General features: G+C 33.3%; 1 protein-coding gene across 5 annotated transcripts in view; it reads left to right on the top strand.

Moving 5' to 3' along the window:
* The first annotated feature begins 7,696 nt into the window (after positions 1–7,696).
* The window catches only part of LOC145239810 (uncharacterized), a 58,577-nt gene continuing 45,014 nt past the window's right edge, over positions 7,697–21,259 (top strand). For 2 of the 5 annotated variants that reach the window (XM_080103335.1, XM_080103334.1), the window contains exons 1-3: positions 7,697–7,822; positions 11,479–11,546; positions 14,555–14,616. In XM_080103335.1, coding sequence (XP_079959461.1) covers positions 11,498–11,546; positions 14,555–14,616 — 111 coding nt within the window. In that variant the 5' untranslated portion in view covers positions 7,697–7,822; positions 11,479–11,497. Of the gene's footprint in view, positions 7,823–7,876; positions 8,031–11,477; positions 11,547–14,554; positions 14,617–15,454; positions 15,552–21,259 lie in introns of those variants that run through there. The other 3 variants (XM_080103336.1, XM_080103337.1, XM_080103338.1) reach the window with 3 other exon arrangements.

The following is a 21,259-nucleotide window of genomic DNA, read 5'->3' as shown; positions in this document are numbered from 1 at the left end:
AACCCTGTTATCAAAAACAGGGACACGTTGAGTCGACATTGGTGTACATATATCGTAAACAGAAAGTTTGTTTATATTTACTTGATTATTGAAAATATAATCCTGTGATTAAAATTTAATTAAAATTAACAATGTTATTTAACAAATAAAACAGAGAAATAATGAAAGATGAAGTTTTAAAATGATTAAATGTGTTTTATTTTTATAATTTAAAAATAAAAACATTAAACAATATAAATAAAATGTTGGTTTTGTTCTCGAAAAGAAATAATGAAAGATGAAGTTAAATATTGAATTATTGTGGAGACGCAGAAACAAGGAAGCAGTGTTTCCTCGCATCATCATATGCATCCGAGAACAATATGAAATTTAAAATCAAACCAAAATCTTATTTGTATTGTGTAGAAAATGTTTAAGGAAAGTCCTTTAAAAGTACTGCGCCCTCTGTAGATGTGTAATGTTGCAGCAACATAAAGCAATTCAATAACCAGTAAACACCGGTTCTGCACAGAATCCAACTAGCAAGGTGCCTAGATGGACGTGAACGGTTACTCAGAATGGACCCAACAATCGGTTAATCAGAACGGTACCAACAACGGTAAGATATGCTCACACCCACATGGATGTCCCAAATCGAAGTACTCAACGATGGAAAAGGATTTATCCATGGAAATGCAAAACCTTTTATACCAAAAACTTTACTTTCCTGTGAGAAAGTATGGTTAAGGGTTGATCGAGTTAGGAAACCATTAGAAGCACCATACTCAGGTCCTTATAAAGTTTTGACTCGATTAGATAAACACTTCCAGATCGATATGAATAATGGTACTCATGCACACGTATCAATCGATAGGTTAAAACGGTTTACAGAGCCAACTAGCAGTAATAGAACTAGAGTGACCGAGAAAGCACAGATAGGTAAGGATGTCAGAACAGATGATACCGATAAATTAGAGAGTAAAATTGCTGGTGGCATGTATAAATTTAGATCAGGAAGAAAAGTGACATGGAAAAAGAAAAATGAATATTTTTATTTTTAAACAGAAGTAGACATGGTAGTAATTCTAAGGATATTAACTAACTCCGTTACTGGAGGGGGACTCGTGTAGTGAAGCCAAGACTACTATTTCTCCATTACATGTCTCTTTCTCTTTACTCTTCCCTTTCCCCCTTCTTTCCTTCCTTCCTTCCTTCCTTCCTCCTTTCCTCAAAAATGTAACCAGAGGTTGTAACCAATCAGGACGGAGAACAGTTCTGGTGGGAAAGACAAAAAGAGAGACACAAAAAGTGTTGGAAGCAAAAAGACGGAGACGCGAGTGGTTCCAGAGTCAGGGGACAAAAATGAAAATCACAAACTTTCTATAGCCCGATATCATTTTGTTGGAATTATCCTGCCTGCAAAATTTGCCCAATGCTTTCAAATAAAAGCAGAAATCTTCCAACTACTTTTAAGCAAAGAAAAATTTGCAAAATGTCAGAAAACAATTTGCAAAATGCCCACAAATAAAGGCAGAAATTTTCAAAGTACTTTTACACAAAGAAAAATTTGCAAAATGTCAGAATTTATCCTGCTTCCAGATAAATTCGACGCTAAAGTAACTAAGCTGAAAAAAAAGCATGAAACAAAAGAGAGGGAGGGGGTAAAGAATAAAATATAAATGTCTTGCCTTGAAACGAAGAAGAAACTTTATTTACAATAAGTTGCAAATTTTTCCCTTTGCGGGCATTAAACTTAAACGCCAAGGTAACATATGAAAAAAGTAACATGTAATGAAAAAAATAACAACACCGGTTCTTATAAGATGTTGTGGGTATCAATTAACGAATACAATTACAAAATACAAAATAGTATCTCCCAATCACACTCGCATATGAAATTAATTTTAGGAGTGTACTCACAATTAAAAGCCAGTCAGGCACATGCCTTTTTCTTTTTTTTTTTTGTTTAAAGTCCTTTTAGAACTTCTCTTCCCTCCATGTTGCATGCAAACTGTAGAGACACACATGTATTACAGGAGCAAGACCTCGTCGCTTGTCCGGATAGGGAATTCCATAATTCCTTGTCACGTAAAAAGGTATTTTCTTTAAATTCAACTCCTTGTAAAATAAATATGCGCAAAACCGCAGCCACGTAGTTAATTTTCAGAAGTCTGTCTCGTCACAGCCGGGTATTAATTTCTTGCCGGGTTTACTTCTTTGAAGGAGGCTCTTCAAAATTCCATTTTCAGCGCCGGGCAATGAACACGTTCACTCTTCACGTCAGCAGAATTTCAAAAGAGGACGAAATACGCGCTGGGCTCGTGACGTCACCACAGAGCTAGCATTTCCCTTTTCTCCAAATTAAAGTGAGTTTCGTACAAACCCAAAATATACGAAACTAAAAATCATAAAGGATACAAAATACAAAAAATCATATATAAGAACCAGATAAACAATAATAAATGTAAGCAGGGAGGAATGCAAATGCACCATTATTGGTACGAAAAAAATTCCAACAACTTGTACACTGAAATGAATATAAAACCGTTTCGTTTGGAAGTTCCTTTGTTTCTTTATTATAATTCCCAGGTCGGTTTCTACTCCCGTCTTATTAATTTCGACGATTCCCCAAAAGGGGGACCCGCCGAAATGATGACCTACCCAACAAGAATTACATTATGGTAACCGCCGATGTCGATCAAAAATTTGTGAAAATTACGCTCAAGATGAGAACAGTAGTCCAAAGAATCCAAATAATATGAAAAATCGATCCTCATCTCAAAAATTCAGAAACTTAATCTTTTTTTTGCTTCGTTAGCAATTTTGAATTTTTAGATCGTAATGCACTTAGTCTTATCAGAACGTCAAAGCATAAGTTCAAATAAATAAAAAGAACAAAAGTACAGTTGGTCAGAGAAAATAAACTAAATAGTTGAATACGCGACAATAAAGACGTCTTAAAACATTGGTCCATACAAAATGAATGAATAGAAATAAATTGCTGTTAAAAAAAAACGTACAAAATCCTTTAATATCGTGTGCGTGATTAAATAAACAGGTCATTCAAAGTAAGGGAAGTAACTCTTCCAAACAGAAAATAGATGCAGAAATTTACTTTTTCGACTAGGAAAAGTTAGAAATTAAATTACAAATAATATCTTTATTTAGTCAAATAAAATCACAATAAAGTATATGGTTGAGGTGGTTAAAGTAGAAAAAAAAAGAAATAAAAAGAAAAAAGGCAGAGAAAAAGGAGAAAAGAAAGAAGAAAACAAAAAGAAGTTTCAGTCGACATCTCCATACAACGAGTTTTGTCGTTAAGAGTTACTCCCCTTTATCCAAAGAAACTTATTTTCTTATGGTTCTTGGTCTTTCGGCCTACAACTTCACCTTTTCTGACTTCGAGCAATAGAAGAAAATCCTTCTAGATTAAGGCAATTTTATTTTTGTCCCTATCCAGAGTGCTCCTTTCTGGATTTCCCCACATTAAAAAACGACCTTGTGCCTAACTCTGCCCTCGTGGGGAGGCAAGTAAATAGGAACAATGTTAAGTGACACATTTGGCCATTTGACTTGGAGCAGAGTGTAATATTTGTTCTGATGCTACCTTTCATCAGTTCTGTCCTCGATCAATGAAGGAGAAATCATTCTAGATGTAAGAAATTTTAATTTTGTCTCAATCTACAGTGCCCCTTATAGCATGGCTGTATTTTCCCCACATTAAAAATTGATTTTGTGTTTCATTCTGTCCTCCATATGGAGAACTTGAATGCCTAGTGGAGAGAACATGAATTCCTACTAGACACTATCCTCAAGTGTCTAACGTCTCTCTGTACAGAGGTTTGCCAGAATAACCTGGCATGAGGATACTTTTCCCTAGAAGTAAGCCCTGACCAAATATTCAAAATCACATAATATTCGCAGCCCAAATAATATCTCCTTTCTATAGCTAACCCACATTAACTTTTACGGGGAATGGTGCACTTTCTTCAAGTGATGTTACTTCAAGTAACTGCACGAAGCTGGATACTCCACCAGACAAGATAAATTCTTGTCTTGGAATCCAATAAGACCAAGAAACCAAAATTAAAGATATTATTCAACATATGAAAATGGTTAATTGGGGAGAGGAAAATTGTTCTTTTTCATTACAAATTCAGTGTTGGACAGATAAAGAAGTTTAATGGAACATTCGAATATCCATGCATCTCATATAGAGTTCAAGTGCTAGCCTCAGGCTGCGGGCCCCTTGATTTGTGAGAACTTCGACTGAAGTAAAATAAAAGCAAAAAAAGGCAAGTAAATAGCGACGCTTTTAAGACTATTTACAATAATTTATTTTCATTCACTCATTTACATATGCAAATGCCTGAGATTAATATTAATTTGAAAATATTAGAAAATAGAAAACCAAAAACTGTTATGAAATATTTTATTAAATGATTAAAATCATGTTTTTTATATACGTTTTTCTCAGACTTTCGGTGTAATACACTTTTTAATATAACCAGAGAAATGAAGAGGGAAAAAAAAAAACTCTAAAAACCAACAATCTCCTTGGAAAGTCTCAGAAAAAGTTTAAAAACCAATCATTTTAATAATATTTAAAAACAAATTATTTTAATAAAATATTTCGTGACATTTTTTGGTTTTCTAATATTTTCAAATTAACCTTACGAAATGTTTTCAAAGATGTGACTAAGCTCCTATGCTGAAATGAATGTTTTCAAACATATTGTCTTTAGGGTAGAATTACTTGCATTCAGTCTTTAATTTTATTTTTTCCAATCAATACTGTGCATCATCATCATCATCATCATCATCATCATCATCATCATCATCGCCACCATCACCACCACCATCATCATCATCAGTTTAACATCAGCTAATGCCGGCAGGCATGCGACGGTTTTAAGAAATAGACTTTCAAAGTACCCTATCTTTGACGATGCCTTTATTTATCCATCTTTCCCTCAGGTTCATTTTCATCACTTCCTCCCATGTTTTCCTTGGCTTTCTACTATGTAATGAACCTGCTACCTCAACTGTTCTACATCTACTAACCCAAGAACTCTCACTCATTCTTTCAACGTGACCATACCATTGAAGTCTCCTGTTCTGCACACATCTCCCTATACTGTCCAGATTTAATCTCTGTCTGTGATCATCAGAACTAAGCCTTCCTTTTAAGACTCACATTAGACATCCATCATATCATTTTCATATCATTTCTCGCCATGCAACACATGTCCTCAACATTCATTGGCCAGGTTTCACTTCCATACATCGTCACACTGTGTACACATCTCCGATGGACTTTTCCCTCGGTTTACAGCAGTAACAATATGCTGGTTAGTAATGGTAAAATTTCTTCGAATTTACTTCATTTATTCTCTTTATCAGGTTTGCTTTTTTTTTTTTTTTTCAATAGAACCCTCCCCCCTTTCCTAGATGTATTGCCTTTATCACAGCTGAGGAACTTTATCTACACCCTGTATAGTAGCCCTCCAGAGGTAGGTTAACAGATGTTACACCTTGCTCAAGGGTAACCTAGAACTGTGCAAGGTAAGGGCATTCATCTTTCTGAGTTATTATACATACTAGCATACCTGAATACATATGGCACCTAGTGTTACCAAATAGTTACCCATTTGGTACTGGTCAGATTCAACATAGCTTAACTTCGCTGATCTAACAGAAATTGGTGTGTTTAATGTGATTTTGGTGTATATTTTAATTTATGTATTATTAATCGATATTCATCCAAATAGAAGTTCAATAGCATAAAATAAAATGAATTTTAAAAATACTATTTAAATAATTTTATTACGAAATTAAATCCGCCTGAATACATGTCTGTTCTTTTAATATTTTGTCATTACATAAAAAATGAATTTGTATTATTCAGATTCATCAGACTACTATTCTCATCTTCAGTGTGATTTTCACATTTCGGTCGATGAAATAAAAATAGGTTTAAGGCTCGTAAAATTTGTACAAGAATTGTCAGTAAGGATTTAAGGACCCGTGGTGCAGTGGTTAGAGTACTTGGAAAAATCAATTGTAAAAAGTGATATTCACCTGGAGGTTGAAGGTTCAATCCTCGGTATGGACGACTGAAAAATACAATTGCAAATTACTTAGGACCTCTATCCAGTAATGGCTGATGGAACAAGAGCATGCTACCCTCATAAAGTAAATAAAGGACTCCGCTCAACATTCCATCCAAATTCCCGAGTTTCCCAAGTTTGACAAAATACACCTGAAGAAGGTCGGCGGTTACATCGATCGAAACGTTGTGAAAATCATACACATGATGAGTCCAGTAGTCTGATGAAATCAAATAATACGAATAATTAATCCTCATCTTAAAAATTCAGAAACAATATGCATAAATGAATTTCATTGTGGCTATTTGGATTTTGGAAATTACTAACGCCCGAAAGTATCTTGTAGCTCTATAAGGCCACCATTCGCCCATGTATGGAGTATTGTTGTCATATTTAGGCTGGTGCATCTGCTACTAGTCTCTCGCTTCTAGACAAGATTCAAAAGAGAGTCGCCAACTGGAGGTCCTGAACTGTCATCTAAGCTTCAGCCTCTGTCCCATCAACGAAATGTAGCATCCCTCTGCCTGTTCTACATGTACTTTAATGAAGAATGCTCCGATAAACTGTAAGCACTTGTACCCCCTCGACGTAAATATCCCCAACAAACCCGACAAGCAGCTAAATCCCACCCCTTCACAGTAGAGATCCCTAGATGTAAGATAGCCTTCTACTCCAGTAGTTTTTTCCCCAGAACCGCTAGATTTTGGAATTCCCTTCCGGGTTCCTACTTCCCCAACTGTACTGACATGCAGAAGTTCAAGTGTGACGTGAACTGACATCTTGCTGCCCAACTCCCCACATAGTACCCCTGTAGCTTATGTCCCCGATAGTAGCCCCCTGCATCAAAGCGGCAATGTGCCTTGTTTGGGGTGAAAATGTAATTTTTTTTAAAGTAAAAGATTTTTTTAAATCTGCGTGTCAATCCTTTTTCTCTTTATTTTTTAATCAATTTCTGATTCATTAATGTACAATTCATCTTGTCATTATTGTGCATTAATTTTAATTTTTAAAAGGAAGGCTTAGTTCTGATGATCACAACCAGAGATTAAATATGAAAACGTCTTGCACATTTAAAACAAAATTTTTAACCCCCCCCCCTCCCAAGAGGACTTTCTACTCCAATAGCTTCTTTCCTTGAACTGCTAGGCTTTGGAATTCTCTTCTTAATTCCTAGTTTCCTGACATCCAGAAGTTTAAATGCAATGTGGACAATAATTTCGCTGCCCAATTCCTCAAAAAATGTCTCTAAATTACAGTAGCCTTATTACGTTTCAGTGACATGATGTCTTTCTATTTACTTTGCTTCCTCACGAGGACAGAGATAAACACCAGGGTCGCTTTTTAACGTGGAGAAAGGAACAAAGATAAAAATTGTCTCAGTCATGAAGGATTTCTCCTCCACTGATAGAGGACAAGGATTTCTCCTCCACTGACAGAGGACAAAGATTTCTCCTCCACTGACAGAGGACAAGAAATTGAAGTGTAGTAAAGTACAAAAAAAGTAAAAAAAAAAAAAATTAAATCTGTATTTATTTACAAAACTCAATGACGTCATAAAGCGAGAATTGTTTAAAAAATGAACAAATTATGATTGACGTCATTATTCAGTGACGTAATAAAAATCATTTTTTTTTTCTTGTATTTACGCTATTTTTGTGCATAAAAAAACGAAACAGTAAACAGAAATATAATCTGGGAAAAATGATTTGAATAACATTGTTTTCGTGATTAGGGTAGGTATCAAGCATATATCTTGCTTTTACTTTTACATTCTTTTTTTTGTGAACACTTCCTTAAAACTTTTATAGATGCGGCGACGGTATGCACGGATTTTGAGGGAAAGAAATTTGGAGTAATTTCAAAGTCTTTAAATTGACAGTTAAAAAAACAACAACGTTATGAGTACATTCCATTGACTTTACTGTGTGCATGATTTTGGGAGTACGTGTTCTTAATTTTCATTTTAATGGGAATCGTTCATTATAGCGACGTTTATAACTTACGAACCAGTTTGTTTATTTTTGTGCTGTTTTTTTTTTTTTTTTTTTACCTAGTGTTTCTATCTTCTGAGTACCTACAAAGGGAAAAATTTGCAACCTATTTGTAAATAAAATCTTTTCTTCATTTTAAACCAACATCTCTTTCTATTTTATTCGTTTACCCCCCCCCCTCCCTCCCTTTATATCACCCTTTTATTTTTTGTACAAGATATTCGTTTCACATTGAATTTTTCTGAAATTTTCGACATTTGATATGCTTACATAGCAGGAAAAAAATAGATATCTACACCAAAAAATTACGGAAACTTATCAAGCAGAATTTTAATAAAACATAAAAAATGAGTTTTTTTTTTTTTTTTTTTTTACAAATTATCCAAATGGACGGCCATATTGGATAACTTGTTATTCTTTACCTATGGTTTACATATTTAAAGTGTGTATTTTTCAATACAAAATGTGTATTCCTCAAGAGATTTTTACTTGAAATAATTCCTTATGTAATAATATTTAACAAAATAAAAATAAAACATTTTAATGCCTACAAAAGATTTCTTTTCTCTAGTAATCCGCTCACACTGTAATTTTCTGACTTTGCTTACGATTCTATGTTGGATTGAATTCATTTTAAGTTTTACGACTAACTTATCTCCCCGTTTTCCCGTGTTAACTCTTTTAAATTAAAAGTACATTTTTATGGATAAACAGGACATTGTCTGTATGTATTAGCCAATTAAAGCACGACACCAGTGCATACAAATATGTCTTTTATTAAATGAAATTCGATTTCTAAATATGAATATAAAACCTTAAAAAATTAGCGTTGTGTTATTTATTTTGTGTGTCACGCTTATATCCGAGTGACTGTTGTTTAATTGTTATGGACTTCCATTCCTTGTAATAAATAATTTTACCAAGAATTCTTCATAAGTTTTGATCGCGGTTTCGATTATAGCTGAAGGAGCTGAAGTGTTATATTTTATGTTTTGGTTTCGATTCAACCAAAGTCATATGGATGTATTTTTTCATTTTTGAAATCTCCAATTTATAATATACTATCGAGGGGTACCCGGCGTTGCCCGGGTGTTTGGAGGGAGGGGGGTTAAAAAAAAAAAAAGTAAGCATGAGGACCGAACCCTTGAGGCAAAGTTGTAAATTAAAGTGTGAACAAAAAACGTGTGGCGTTAACGATTGCCCCACCGCGACATGGTTACGGAAACACGTTTGAATTTATTTAATTACTTAGATTTAGCAGGTGCCCGTTTTAATGAGTTAATGAGGTCAAGTTTGACTGTGGGATTTCATTTACTGCTGAACGCTTCAGAGAGATGTTATAGGAAAAAGACTAACCCACATGCGGTGAGCGACAAGTATTGAATAGTTATCTTCCCGAAATTGAGCAAATTAAATAGACAGGCGGCTTCGTTGTTAACTGTGAGATATTACGATTTATATGTGATATAAAAAGTTTTAAAAAGTTGTGAAGAGAGCGACCGCCTCTCTGAAAAAAGCTTTTTATTGACACACAGAAAAAGCGAACACACATACATACATACATACATACATACATACATTTTCGCTTTTATATTTATAGATAAAAATCGATATAACATTAACTCTTTAATAATATATACAAAATCTGCAAGAATTAAAATATATTTAAGCGTATTTTAAGACTGGGTTATGCCGGGCATCCCTGCTAGCTTAGATAAATACTTTTGCAGTTTTAACAAAAGAGCTACAATAATATCAGAGTGTTTCCTTTAACGCTGAACAACTACAAAATGCCAGCATGAATGTATTACATATGAATGAGTCCTCTGTGGAATTTCCACAGGACCCACTAGTTAAGTATTAAAACATCATTAAAATCATTTGTGAAGGCAACATGTCCTTGTAGTAGTTAATGTTTACACATCGACGTACTAAATTAAAACCTAAAAACTGGTGTGAGACCTAATCCCTAGATTCTTTTGAAGAACATTAAACAACATTTTCCATAATCGACTTGCAAGACAGAATTGAGTTATCTACCTTGTATTTGAACTAAAAAAAAAACTATTAAAATCAATGAAAGAGCAAATAAGTGAATAATCCAAATAATATAAATCATCTCAAAACAAAGAAATATTTTGCCACAGGATCTAAATTTTAATATTTTGTAAGACGTCCTATTAATTTTATCACAAAACCATATGGACATCTCGTTCAGTTTATTCACAAATATGTAATTTTAATCAAGCAGATTTATGTAACATGGAGAAAAGGGGAGATAAGTCACTTGTAACACGTAACATGAGTTCAATCGTAAGCAAAGTTAGTAAATTACATTGTGAGTGGATTGCAAGAAAAACAAGTGAAGCATGCATGGTCCCCCATGAGTGCACAGTGAACGAGACATAAAAAAAATGACTGTTCAGCATTTGCTTCCTGGTAAAAATGAACAAACGGTGCAGTTTTAGGTTTTAACATATGTAAATTTGAGTTCTGCACCATGCAAAAAAAGAAATCACTGTCCATCATTTGCCCCCACCCCATTTAGCCCTAAAAGTCCCCAAGGCCTTAATATATTTAAATTTAAGTTCAGCTCCATTTAGCAAAACTGCTAAATAGACATGCACAGAAAATTTTGGACAAATATGGTAAAATAGTCCCAAAAATGGAGTGTTTTTATTAGCCCTAAAAGAGCCCCTGGGGCACACCTAAGAGTTATCGCAAAGTATAGACTAACAAAATTATATAGAAATCAGTTAATTACAATTTTTCAGAAAGTTTTATAAAAATCCAAGGCATCAATTATTTTAATAAGCACAAAAGTGTCAATACTAGCCATTTTAACCTGAAAGCACCCTAAAGAGTTTTTCCAGAAAATCCGTTCTGTTACTTTTTTACTCATATCATGTTTAATGTTTGTACAAAATTTCAAAAAATTCCAAGGCGTAGTTATTGAGAAAAGTGCAGACAGAATGAAAGGACAAATGGACGAACAGACAAGGATGAATTTATAGGTCCTACCTTCTTTTGTCAGGAGGCCAAAAAAATCCTGTGTAAGCATTAAGAGTTTTTATTTTTATTTTGTTAAATATTCCTGCATTGAATTATCTTTACAAAAATATGAATAGGTTCTTATAAAAAAATTAATTAAAAGAAAAAGCATTTTTTTTTCAATTAAAGAGGGAGGATAACTAATACATGAAACATAAATGAAACCAAAAAAAAAAAAAAAAAAAAACTTCCAGGGAAACGTCGGTTAGGAACAGCTAGTATATGCAATAAAACAATATAATTTTCACGTCAGCTGTTTGATTAGTTGATGAATTCCTATTTATACATCTAGGATTGTATAATTCTTATTGCAGTATCCAAACATTCTTTTGTTATTTCTGTTGCAGGGGTCACTTATTAGAAAAAATGAGGGAGGAGGAAACGCTTGGTCAGGACAACTTTGACTCTTCAGCAGGTAAGGAAAACAGCAACAAATGAAGAAAAATATTCATTTTATTTGTTTTCAGTTAACAAACTTTAATATCAAAATGTCACCCATGTCATGCTGTATTTTTGATAATGGATTAAATAACCACATACAAATTGTTCAACATTCTTTCTGGTAGAGCTTTCTAACAATAATAAATAATAAATGAAGTTGCTTTTTTTTAACTTTAAATAGATGAAGCCTATTTATTATTAATTGTTATCTAATATACATGATTATATTGACTTTTTACTCCACTAGCTTTTTTTTTCCTCAAACTGCTAGGTTTTGGAAGTCTCTTCCTGGTTCCTGGTTTCCTGATATCGAGAAATTTAAAAGTAATGTGAACAATAATTTTGCTGCCAAATTCCTCAAAAGACGCCCCCTAAATTAAAGTAAAAAAAAAAAAATCTGTATTTACAGAGATCTTTGTGTAGGGTGTCTACCCATCTCATTACCGGTCTTTCTCCTTAAAATTTGAACTTTTTTGAAGTCGAAGTTCTCAGAAATCAAGGGCCCACTACCTGGGGTTAACACTTGAATTCTGTATGAGATACATAGATATTCGAATGTTGCATTAAATTTCTTGACCTCTCAAACACTGAGTTAGTAAAGAAATAAAGAACATAATTTTCCTCTCCCCAATTAACCATTTTCATATATTGTAGTATATCTTTTGTTTTGGTCTCTTGGTCTTACTAGATTCCAGGACAAGAATTTATCTAGCCTGGTGGAGTATCCAGCTTCGTGCTATTACTTGAGGTAACATCACTTGGAAAAGATGCACCATTATTCGTAAAAGCTGATGTAAGTTAGTCATAGTGAGATCTTATTTGGGCAGCGAATACTATGTGATTTTGAATATTTGGCCCTGAATAGCAGTTAATCTGACAAATCAAACCAATTTCCATTTGTTATTTTTGCACCATGTTATTGGGAATAAACTAACATATCTCACAACAATTTTTTTTGTTTTTGTTTTTAATTATGTAGTCTAGTTTGAACAATAAATAATTATTTAAAGCCTATTTCATTCATGAAGATTCACTGTTATGGAAACTAAAATGCTCAATTGGATGTCTGGAAATACACTGAGGATATCCGAAGGCACTACCACATCGCACTGATTAAGAGCAAAATGAGGGAACGGCAGCTCAGCTGGTTTGGACATGAGCTGAAGGCCAACAATGGCAGCATCATGAAATGTGCATTTGCATTAGAAGTCATCAGGAATCGACCAAGAGGAAGGCTGATGATGAGATGGGTAGACACCCTCTGTAGAATCGGCCTTCACCCAGACCAAGCCTATGATTGTGTTCAAATGAAGACAAAAAGTTATCTATCTACTATTATAGGAAAGGAATTTTGTATGCGTATGTGTGTGTGCATGCGTGTGTATGTGTATGCATGTTCGTGTATTATGTGTATGTGTGTGTATGTATGCGTGTGTGTATGCATATGTGAATGCATGTGTATGTGTGTGTGTATTTCTGCGCGTGTGTATGTGTGTGTATGGGTGTGTATGCATGTGTGTGTGTATGCATGGGTGTATACATGTGTGTGTGTATGTATGCACATGTGTGTGTGTGTGAGTTCATTCTCTATGGACTCCTAAATGACTGGGTCGATTTTTTTGAAGTTGCACACAAATATACTTTATGCGCCTGTCAGTGTTCTTAGATAGGTTTTGTGTCAGAATGTCTTCGATAAGTATCAATAATCGATAATTGGAAACAGTCACTGAAAGAAGAGACAGGCGATTTTGACTAAAGTTAATACTTTTATACAACTTAACATCACAAATGCATTTGAAAAATTTTATTACCACACAAGCAAAAAGGCCTGGCATATAAAATCAACAGTAAATTCTTTGATATGACAGATTCGTCTGAGATGAATGTTTACATTTAGAGCATAATTGAACCACGCATTTAAACTTTAATTCAAGCCATTATATGTTTTTATATGAAGATAATTTTATAAAATCAACAATAAGTATTCTTAAGTGCAATATAGACTACAATGTATTGTGGACTAAGTCATTGCGGGGAGGCTTCCTCCAGATGCACCATGGCGGGTCCCAAATTAGAGCAGGCAAATAATCGATTTGATTGAAAAATGGGCAATTTCACTGATTTCGATGAAAATAACATATGGAAGGGTGAAACATTCGTTGATCATCATTAAATCCCGAGCAACATCACGTCTCCGCACTAGTCTATAGATAAAGTAAAGACAAAAATTTATTGTCGCAGATCCTGCCGTAGCTCAAAATTAATGCACAACAAAAGAAGACTTAATCTGGTTAGTAGTTTGCTAATGTGGAAACATTTTTAAATAAACACCTAAAAAGAAAAATCGACTAAGGGAAGTCTTATAAATGTAGTACTACAGGGTTTCCCAGAAAAATGTAGTAGAGAGGAGGAACATTCTTTTACTATTTAAATTACTTATAGTGTTTTAAAAAAAAAATGGTGGTAGTGCTCCCCGTTGACATCTATGCATTTCTGGGCACGTTTAACAATGTTTGCAGATACTGTCTGTAGATCTTCTCTGGTGATTCTCCTGATAGCGTTGGTTATGTTCTCCTTCAATTGGTCTAGATTGTGAGGATTATTTGCATAAGGTTTTTGTTTTAAAGTCCTCCCAAAATAAAAATCACATGATGATAAGTCCGAGAAACTTGCTTATTCTTCTCTCTCTGTAAACATGTCATGAACTCGTGTTAGTGATCTGTGAGACGTGTGGCATGTAGCGCCATCTTGTTGGAAAAAGAATTGCATTTTGTCTTGTGGTGTCAGTTGGTCGTTAAGGGAAAAATTAGAGAGATCGGGCTACTTTTAAGTGGGCCGCTTAATCTGAAAAAAAAAATGATTAAAGGAAGATTAGAGAGATCTTGGTACTTTTAAGGGGGCCACCTAGTACAATTTTAATAATATAGCTACGTGAATGAAAAATTTTAATATTTCTTTTATTATTTGGCATTTATTTTATAGTGAATCCTTATATTGGACAACAAATGGGCATAAGACTCCTTGGAATGAAGGAGTATGATAGAGTAAGTATTATTTATATTCCTTTCATTTCAATTGATGCACATTTTTCTTATGATGATTATGATGATGATGATGATGATGATGATGATGTATTAGCTCTGATATTCTGTGTTTATAGTGTAACAATGTGTACGCAGTGCTTCAATCCCCACCGGAAAACTCATAATTTTCTGACTGAGAGTTTACAGTAGGCATTTCTTGTTGACACATTGTAAGTAGTTGCAAAATCACTAGTTATGTCTGCTTGTAAAAGTGGTCTTAGTGATGATGTAGCAGCTGAGGTTTTTATGTCCACCATACTTCCTTTACAGCTGTAAAAATGTAACAAATAAAAAAAGAACAACAAACAACTTCATTACTCGCTCTGGGATTTGGTTTACTTTTTACAACAATCAACAACAAGTGCATCTAGATGAATAACATCTTCTTCCCAACCAACCGTCCGGTGTGATAGTAGAACCTTGAAACTGAATATCTATGGGAGAGAAACAACCTTTCCTCTCTGCCATGGCGTAACTTCTGGTACACGTCAGCCCTAACTGCGGTTTTTAATTTTCAATGGAATTTTCCACTTCTCTGCCTACTCTAACCAGATGTCAAAAATACTGTTGTTAACTCTTTTTTTTTTTTGTTGTATCTGCATCCAATATCGCTACAATATTTTACTACATCTATTGAGGCCATTGGTGCATTAATACTGTTGGTGAAATTATGAATCGTCAACCTCTTTAAAGTAGCAACGTGTGTTAAATTAATGATACAAAATTAATGCTTTGTCTTCTTCTTTTTCTTCTTCTTTTTCTTCTTCTTCTTCTTGGCTTGACCTGATCCTATGGAAAGGACTGTCTATGTCGACTGCAGGTATGCTTGTGGCTGGCAAGCTCAATGCGAGACAAGTAGGTTTGACTGCAGTGGTTGCAGTCAAAAGTCACATCAGGTACGGCTGCTGAAACTCCCAGATGTTCCTCCTGCAGCGCTTCTCCCATAGATTCTCTACGTGGGAAACCTCAAAGGAGGTGGACAGTGTGTCGCCAGGTGTCATGGTCAGCAGCAAGAGTAGACCAATGCTTTATAATAAATATTGTTTTGGTATTAATCCAAAAAGAGTTGAGATGCTGTAAAATGGATAAAACAAATTGAAGAAATAATTTAGAATATTTATTTTTTGATTTATATTAGTCAGCATGAAACAGCTTGATTCTTTAAGGAGGACTATGTAAAGATTGCCAATCTCCATAATTGAAAGTGATACTATTGACTCAATTGGTAATGATAGAGAAGTGGATAAGGTACTTGTTTAGTTTAATCAAGACATTAAAAAATGAAAATATTGAAAAAAACAATATATTGTACGTACTCGTTATGGAATGAAGTTTTCATTAAAAAAAATCACTAAATTTGGTCTAGTATTTTTTTTTTTTTTTTTACAGAGAAAATTCAAATTTTAATGAGATCGATTGTGTTGCGGCCATCTTGCTTATTTCACGAACGAGGAGGGGTGTCTTTAAACGAAAAAGGGATTAACAAAGGACAAAATGAAAAAGGGATTAAAAAAGGACAGAGAAACTCTGTAAAATAAGTGAAAAAAACTAAAATATTTATCTAGGTACTTTTTTTGTCCACGTTTTAAAATAATCGCATCAAATTTTGACAAACTCTGTGTGGTAATTGGAGTTATTTCCCCTGACGATCCCCCTCCTCATCTGCAAAATAAACAAGATTTTGATTTCATTAAAGTTTGATTTTCCTCTGTAAAAAAAAAAGAACTTGATCAAAATAAGTGATTTTTTTTGTATGATAGCTTTATTCTATAATAATAATGTATGATAGCTTTATTCTATAACTAGCGGGGGTACCCGGCGTTGCCCGAGTGTTTGTTTCCGGGACGGGGGGGAAGTTTTAAAAAATGTTATGGTAGGTAAGTAGGAAGGATCAAACCCGGAGTCATGAGTAAAAGTAGGAAAATAAAGTGTGAAAAAAACAAAAAAAAAACATCTGCAACATTAACAGTTCAGCCACCAAGAAAAGTCCATTCCAGTTGTTTAGGAAAAAAAAAAATAAAAACGACTACGGTAGGTCGGCGTGAATGTGAAAATATAATGTGAATTGTCCAGCACGCTAACCACTACGCCACAGAGCACTGCAGCTTAGTTTAGTGATTTTAAATAACTTCACATGAAAGAACTACGAAGCCAAACCGGTATTCTCTTCTCAACTGTTCCTTGTGAACGATCCCCAAACGGTGTTAAGTGGTGGCAGGGGGAGGAGGAATTTATTAGAGAGAAAATATTTTACCACTTCCATTGATCTTAACCGATTTTGGCCGTGACTTCTCAGCAGAAAAAGTATAGAAATCTAAGATTATCGAGGAATTTGAGAAATAATAAGCCTATAACACACCTCAGATATTGTTCTGCCGTTTGTGCATATTATATTTGCATGAAATATCTGGATTTTTAATCCTATTAATGTCAAAATCAGACGTGAAAAAATGAGTTCATTTTATTTATATAGAGAAGAGATAGTAATAATATAATTTTTTTCAATATTTTCATTTTTTAATGTCTTGATTAAACTGAACAAGTACCGTAGATAATAACACGGACTGACGACCTGGGTGTGACATAATTTTCATTTAGAAATATTAGCAATCTTCACGTGATCCCTTCTAAAATATTGCTAATAACAGAATCAAGCTAGTCAACAAAGTTGATCTATGATGACTCATAAGAATTTAATTTTTATTCTTGGATTCTGCATTCACAAATAGAATGAATTTTAAATAATTATTAGATGACGTTATCTAAAGTTCATAAAAAAATTCTATACTATGAGAATCTGTGAGAAAGACCCAGGCAGCTAAGACTAAAATACCCTCAGGTGTTGTTGCAAAAATATTGAAGGCTGGGGACAGACGTTGAGATAATCACAGACTTGACAAATCAGATCATAAAAGAAAAGATTATTCTAGAAGACATCAATCATTGTACTATTGTGAACTGTTACAATGTTAAAGAAGGAACTGTAGACAGAGTCAGTTATAGAGACTTTAAGTTGATGGATCAAATCTTGAAATTGGTTGAAAAAATAACTGAACCATAAACAGTTAATTATAGAGGCTTTATGCTGATAGATCAAATCTTAAAATCGATTGAAAAAAATGATTCAATTTCTGTTTTATTTTGGGCCCAGTGACTGACGTTATATCAGATTTTTATTGATCCGAGGAGGTCTCGAAGATTAAACCCAATGCATATTTTATATTTTTGTTTTGAGTTGAACATTAACTTCAATTTATTAGGTTTCCTTGTTTAAAAAAATAATATTTTACACAACGTTTTGGAATTTGAATTCATATTTTTGAAATATAATTTTCCCATTTTTTGCAAGTGATCACTTCCTTTAAATTATATTTCTGGAATGTCAATTCGAGTGACAACTGTTCTCTTAAATTTATGCTACACTGTTGAAAGCTATTTCGGATATGCTTGCACAAATTGATTGCTCGGACCAATTACTAACATGTAAAGTGCTTTTGGGGATTAATACACCCAGTTGCGCTGTATTGTGTTTAGTCTCCAGAACCTCCCTGGATCAATTCCAGGCATGTGGAATATGTCTGATGAATATTTTACCATGGGAATTTTACATTTTCAGTCCATCCTCGAAGAGCTTCCTGATCATTTAATGACTTCTGAGTTTCAATTGAGGATTCCTTTACCTAAAATTCCTTCTATTGGGGTTTATTTTTTAACCAAATAATATTGGACTAGTGTCGTCCCACCTGGATGTGTTTTGAAGATTACCTTACAAAAAATTCATTGCTTTGGAGTTTATTTTCGAATCAACATCTATTGGATCATTGTTGTCACACTTGGATAACTTTTCGAAGGATTTGGTTGAACTATGTATTTTGTTTTAATCTTTTCTATCTTTTTTCTACTTAAATTTTTTTTTCATCCATTTTATGTTTCTTTATGTTGCTTCATAGTCCACATTAATTCATCCAATATTCTTTTACTTGTTCATTTCTAATCTAAATGTGATGGGCGCGATGTGATCTATCTCATTAAAGTTTGATTTTCCTCTGTAAAAATTACTACTTGATTAAATTAAGTGATTTTTTTGTATGATTACTTTATTCAATAACGAGTACGTAAAATGGATTTTTTTTTTCAATATTTTCATTTTTTAATGTCTTGATTAAACTTAACAAGTACTTTGGATAATAACACGGAGTGACGGCCTGGGTATGACATCATTTTCATTTAGAAATATTGGCAATTTTCACGTGATCCATCCTAAAATATTGCCAAAATCAAGCCAGTCAACAAAGTTGAACCATGATGACTCATAAAAATTTAATTTATTTTATGGGTCTTTAGCCAGTTAAAATAGTTTTTAAGGGGTCGAAAATGGGTCAAAATTGAAAAAAATCTTTAACCATTTTGTACATTCATCTTAGTTTATTTTTAATTGGTTTATATGTGTGTCACGTTGGTATAGTAGTAACGTTACCAGCTTTGAATGGTACAGTTTCAGTTTCAATTATAACTGACAGTACCTAAATACTTGTTTTTTTACTTTTAAAATCAGGACTATATATATATATATATATATATATATATATATATATATATATATACAAGCAAACAGTTTATAAAATATGTTAAAAAACACTTTGAAAAAGAGTTAAAAACATATTTAATCTGAAAAGGAATGAAAAAGAGTTACAAAAATATATTTAATCTGAAAAGGAAACACTTGATAAGTGGATAGTCCTTAATCCGCGGAGTTTCGAAGAAATACTTTCCTTCTCATCAGAGGGTAGGAATTAGCAAAATGCGGGATCGGATTTTGCATACAAAAGTATTTGATGAAACAACAAGTAAGTCAAAGATCTTATTTGATAACAAAAAAGTTGAGTAGAGGGAATATGTTGAAGAAAAAGATGATTACACGTTTATTTTATATATATATATATATATATATATATATATATATATATATATATATATATATATATATATATATATACGAAATCTGGACAAATTAAAATATCACATTTGAGCGTATTTTATGTTCGGACAAAGCCCTCCATCACCTGCATTTATAATCTCCTATTTCTTATATATAATAATTTGATTGCAGAAATTCCCCTCTGGATCAAATTAGGGTAGGTTTGCAATAACAGATGCCACATAAAAATTTATTATGTCTTAACTTTTACCCACCATCTTATGTAACTTTTGAACGCCGTTACAGACACATTTATTCATTACATTAAAAGCCTACCTTACTTCTTACGAGCGCCATCAGCACGATTGCCAAGATCTATAGGGGAAATAGTTTATATTTTCCCCTCTCACTGAAAAGTCCTCCCACTCTCCCACTAAAGACTGGGTAACTATATAACCATTATATTGACCTTACACCCTTATTAAATCTACTATTACACTTCACTATTTGAAAATAATGATTTCTTCCCTATAACGTTCCGTCTATTCTCCTTGGCTGTAACCATGACATTCTTTTATTCCGGATTAACCACAATCATACAAAAAACGAACACTAGTTTAATATAATGCCGGTTTTTCTCCTCTTTGATGAGAAACATTTAGCTTCGAAATGACATGGCTTAAAGAAGTTCTATTCCATTTTCCTCTCATTCTCATTCTTATTTACCTGATGATTTAATAAAGTTTTATGTAACTTTTATTCTTCATCTTTTTAATTTAATTTTTGAATTGCTACTCTTCACCGGGTAAAGCTTCTACAACCTTGATAGATTTGCTTAATAAAGAAAATTTTTTTAGCTTATGTATTTTTTTAGTTCATATATATATATATATATATATATATATATATATATATATATATATATATATATACCAGTTGGACCTGTGGAAATTCCACAACGAACTCTTTCATATGGAATATATTGATGTTGCCATTCTGTTGATGTTTAGCATAAATGTGTTACATGATAAGGGCTGTCCCCTTTTCATGTGAGTATAAAAATAGAGAGGTTTAGTTAAAATGAAAATGAAATAGAATAGACGAAATTTGAACCTCGTAATTTAGTTTTAGAAATAGATTACGATAGAGAATTAGAAAATGGAATGTAAAAACAAACCATGGTTTAGCTTAGAGATAAAATAGTTTTAAGAAAAGTAATGCAACTATAGGATAATTTAATAAACATGTTTTTAACATATTGGAAATATAGGTTACTGGAAATATAGGTTAAAATTCCTTTTGTAAACAAAGGAAAAATTTTGGACATGCATTTCCAGAACACGTGAAAGAAGACACATGTTTTAACATGTGTATGACGTCATGAAAAATGGGAAGTTCTCGATATAGTTAGAAACTTGAGAGTTAAGCAGAGAGAGTCTGAAAGAGTGTCTGAGGACGACAGACGACAGTCTGGAGTCGAGAGATGGACAGTCGAACGTCTGGAAGCGAGACGGTCACCTTTGAAACATAGAATGTAAAACTTTGAATTCCTGACTAAGAAAGCCACCGACCGGTCGAAGAAGAAATAAACGCGTCATGTGTTTTTATAAACGTCGTCTTTGTGTTGTAATTCTACCAAAAGGTAAAGTGAAATTGTCATTATATGTCTTATATATATCCTGTGTT

Source organism: Euprymna scolopes, chromosome 19, assembly GCF_053919585.1.
Source record: "Euprymna scolopes isolate OS-2025 chromosome 19, ASM5391958v1, whole genome shotgun sequence".
Lineage (NCBI taxonomy): Eukaryota > Metazoa > Mollusca > Cephalopoda > Sepiida > Sepiolidae > Euprymna > Euprymna scolopes.
Note: the sequence above shows the minus strand (reverse complement) of the source record. Positions and strands in the feature narration are given on the sequence as shown.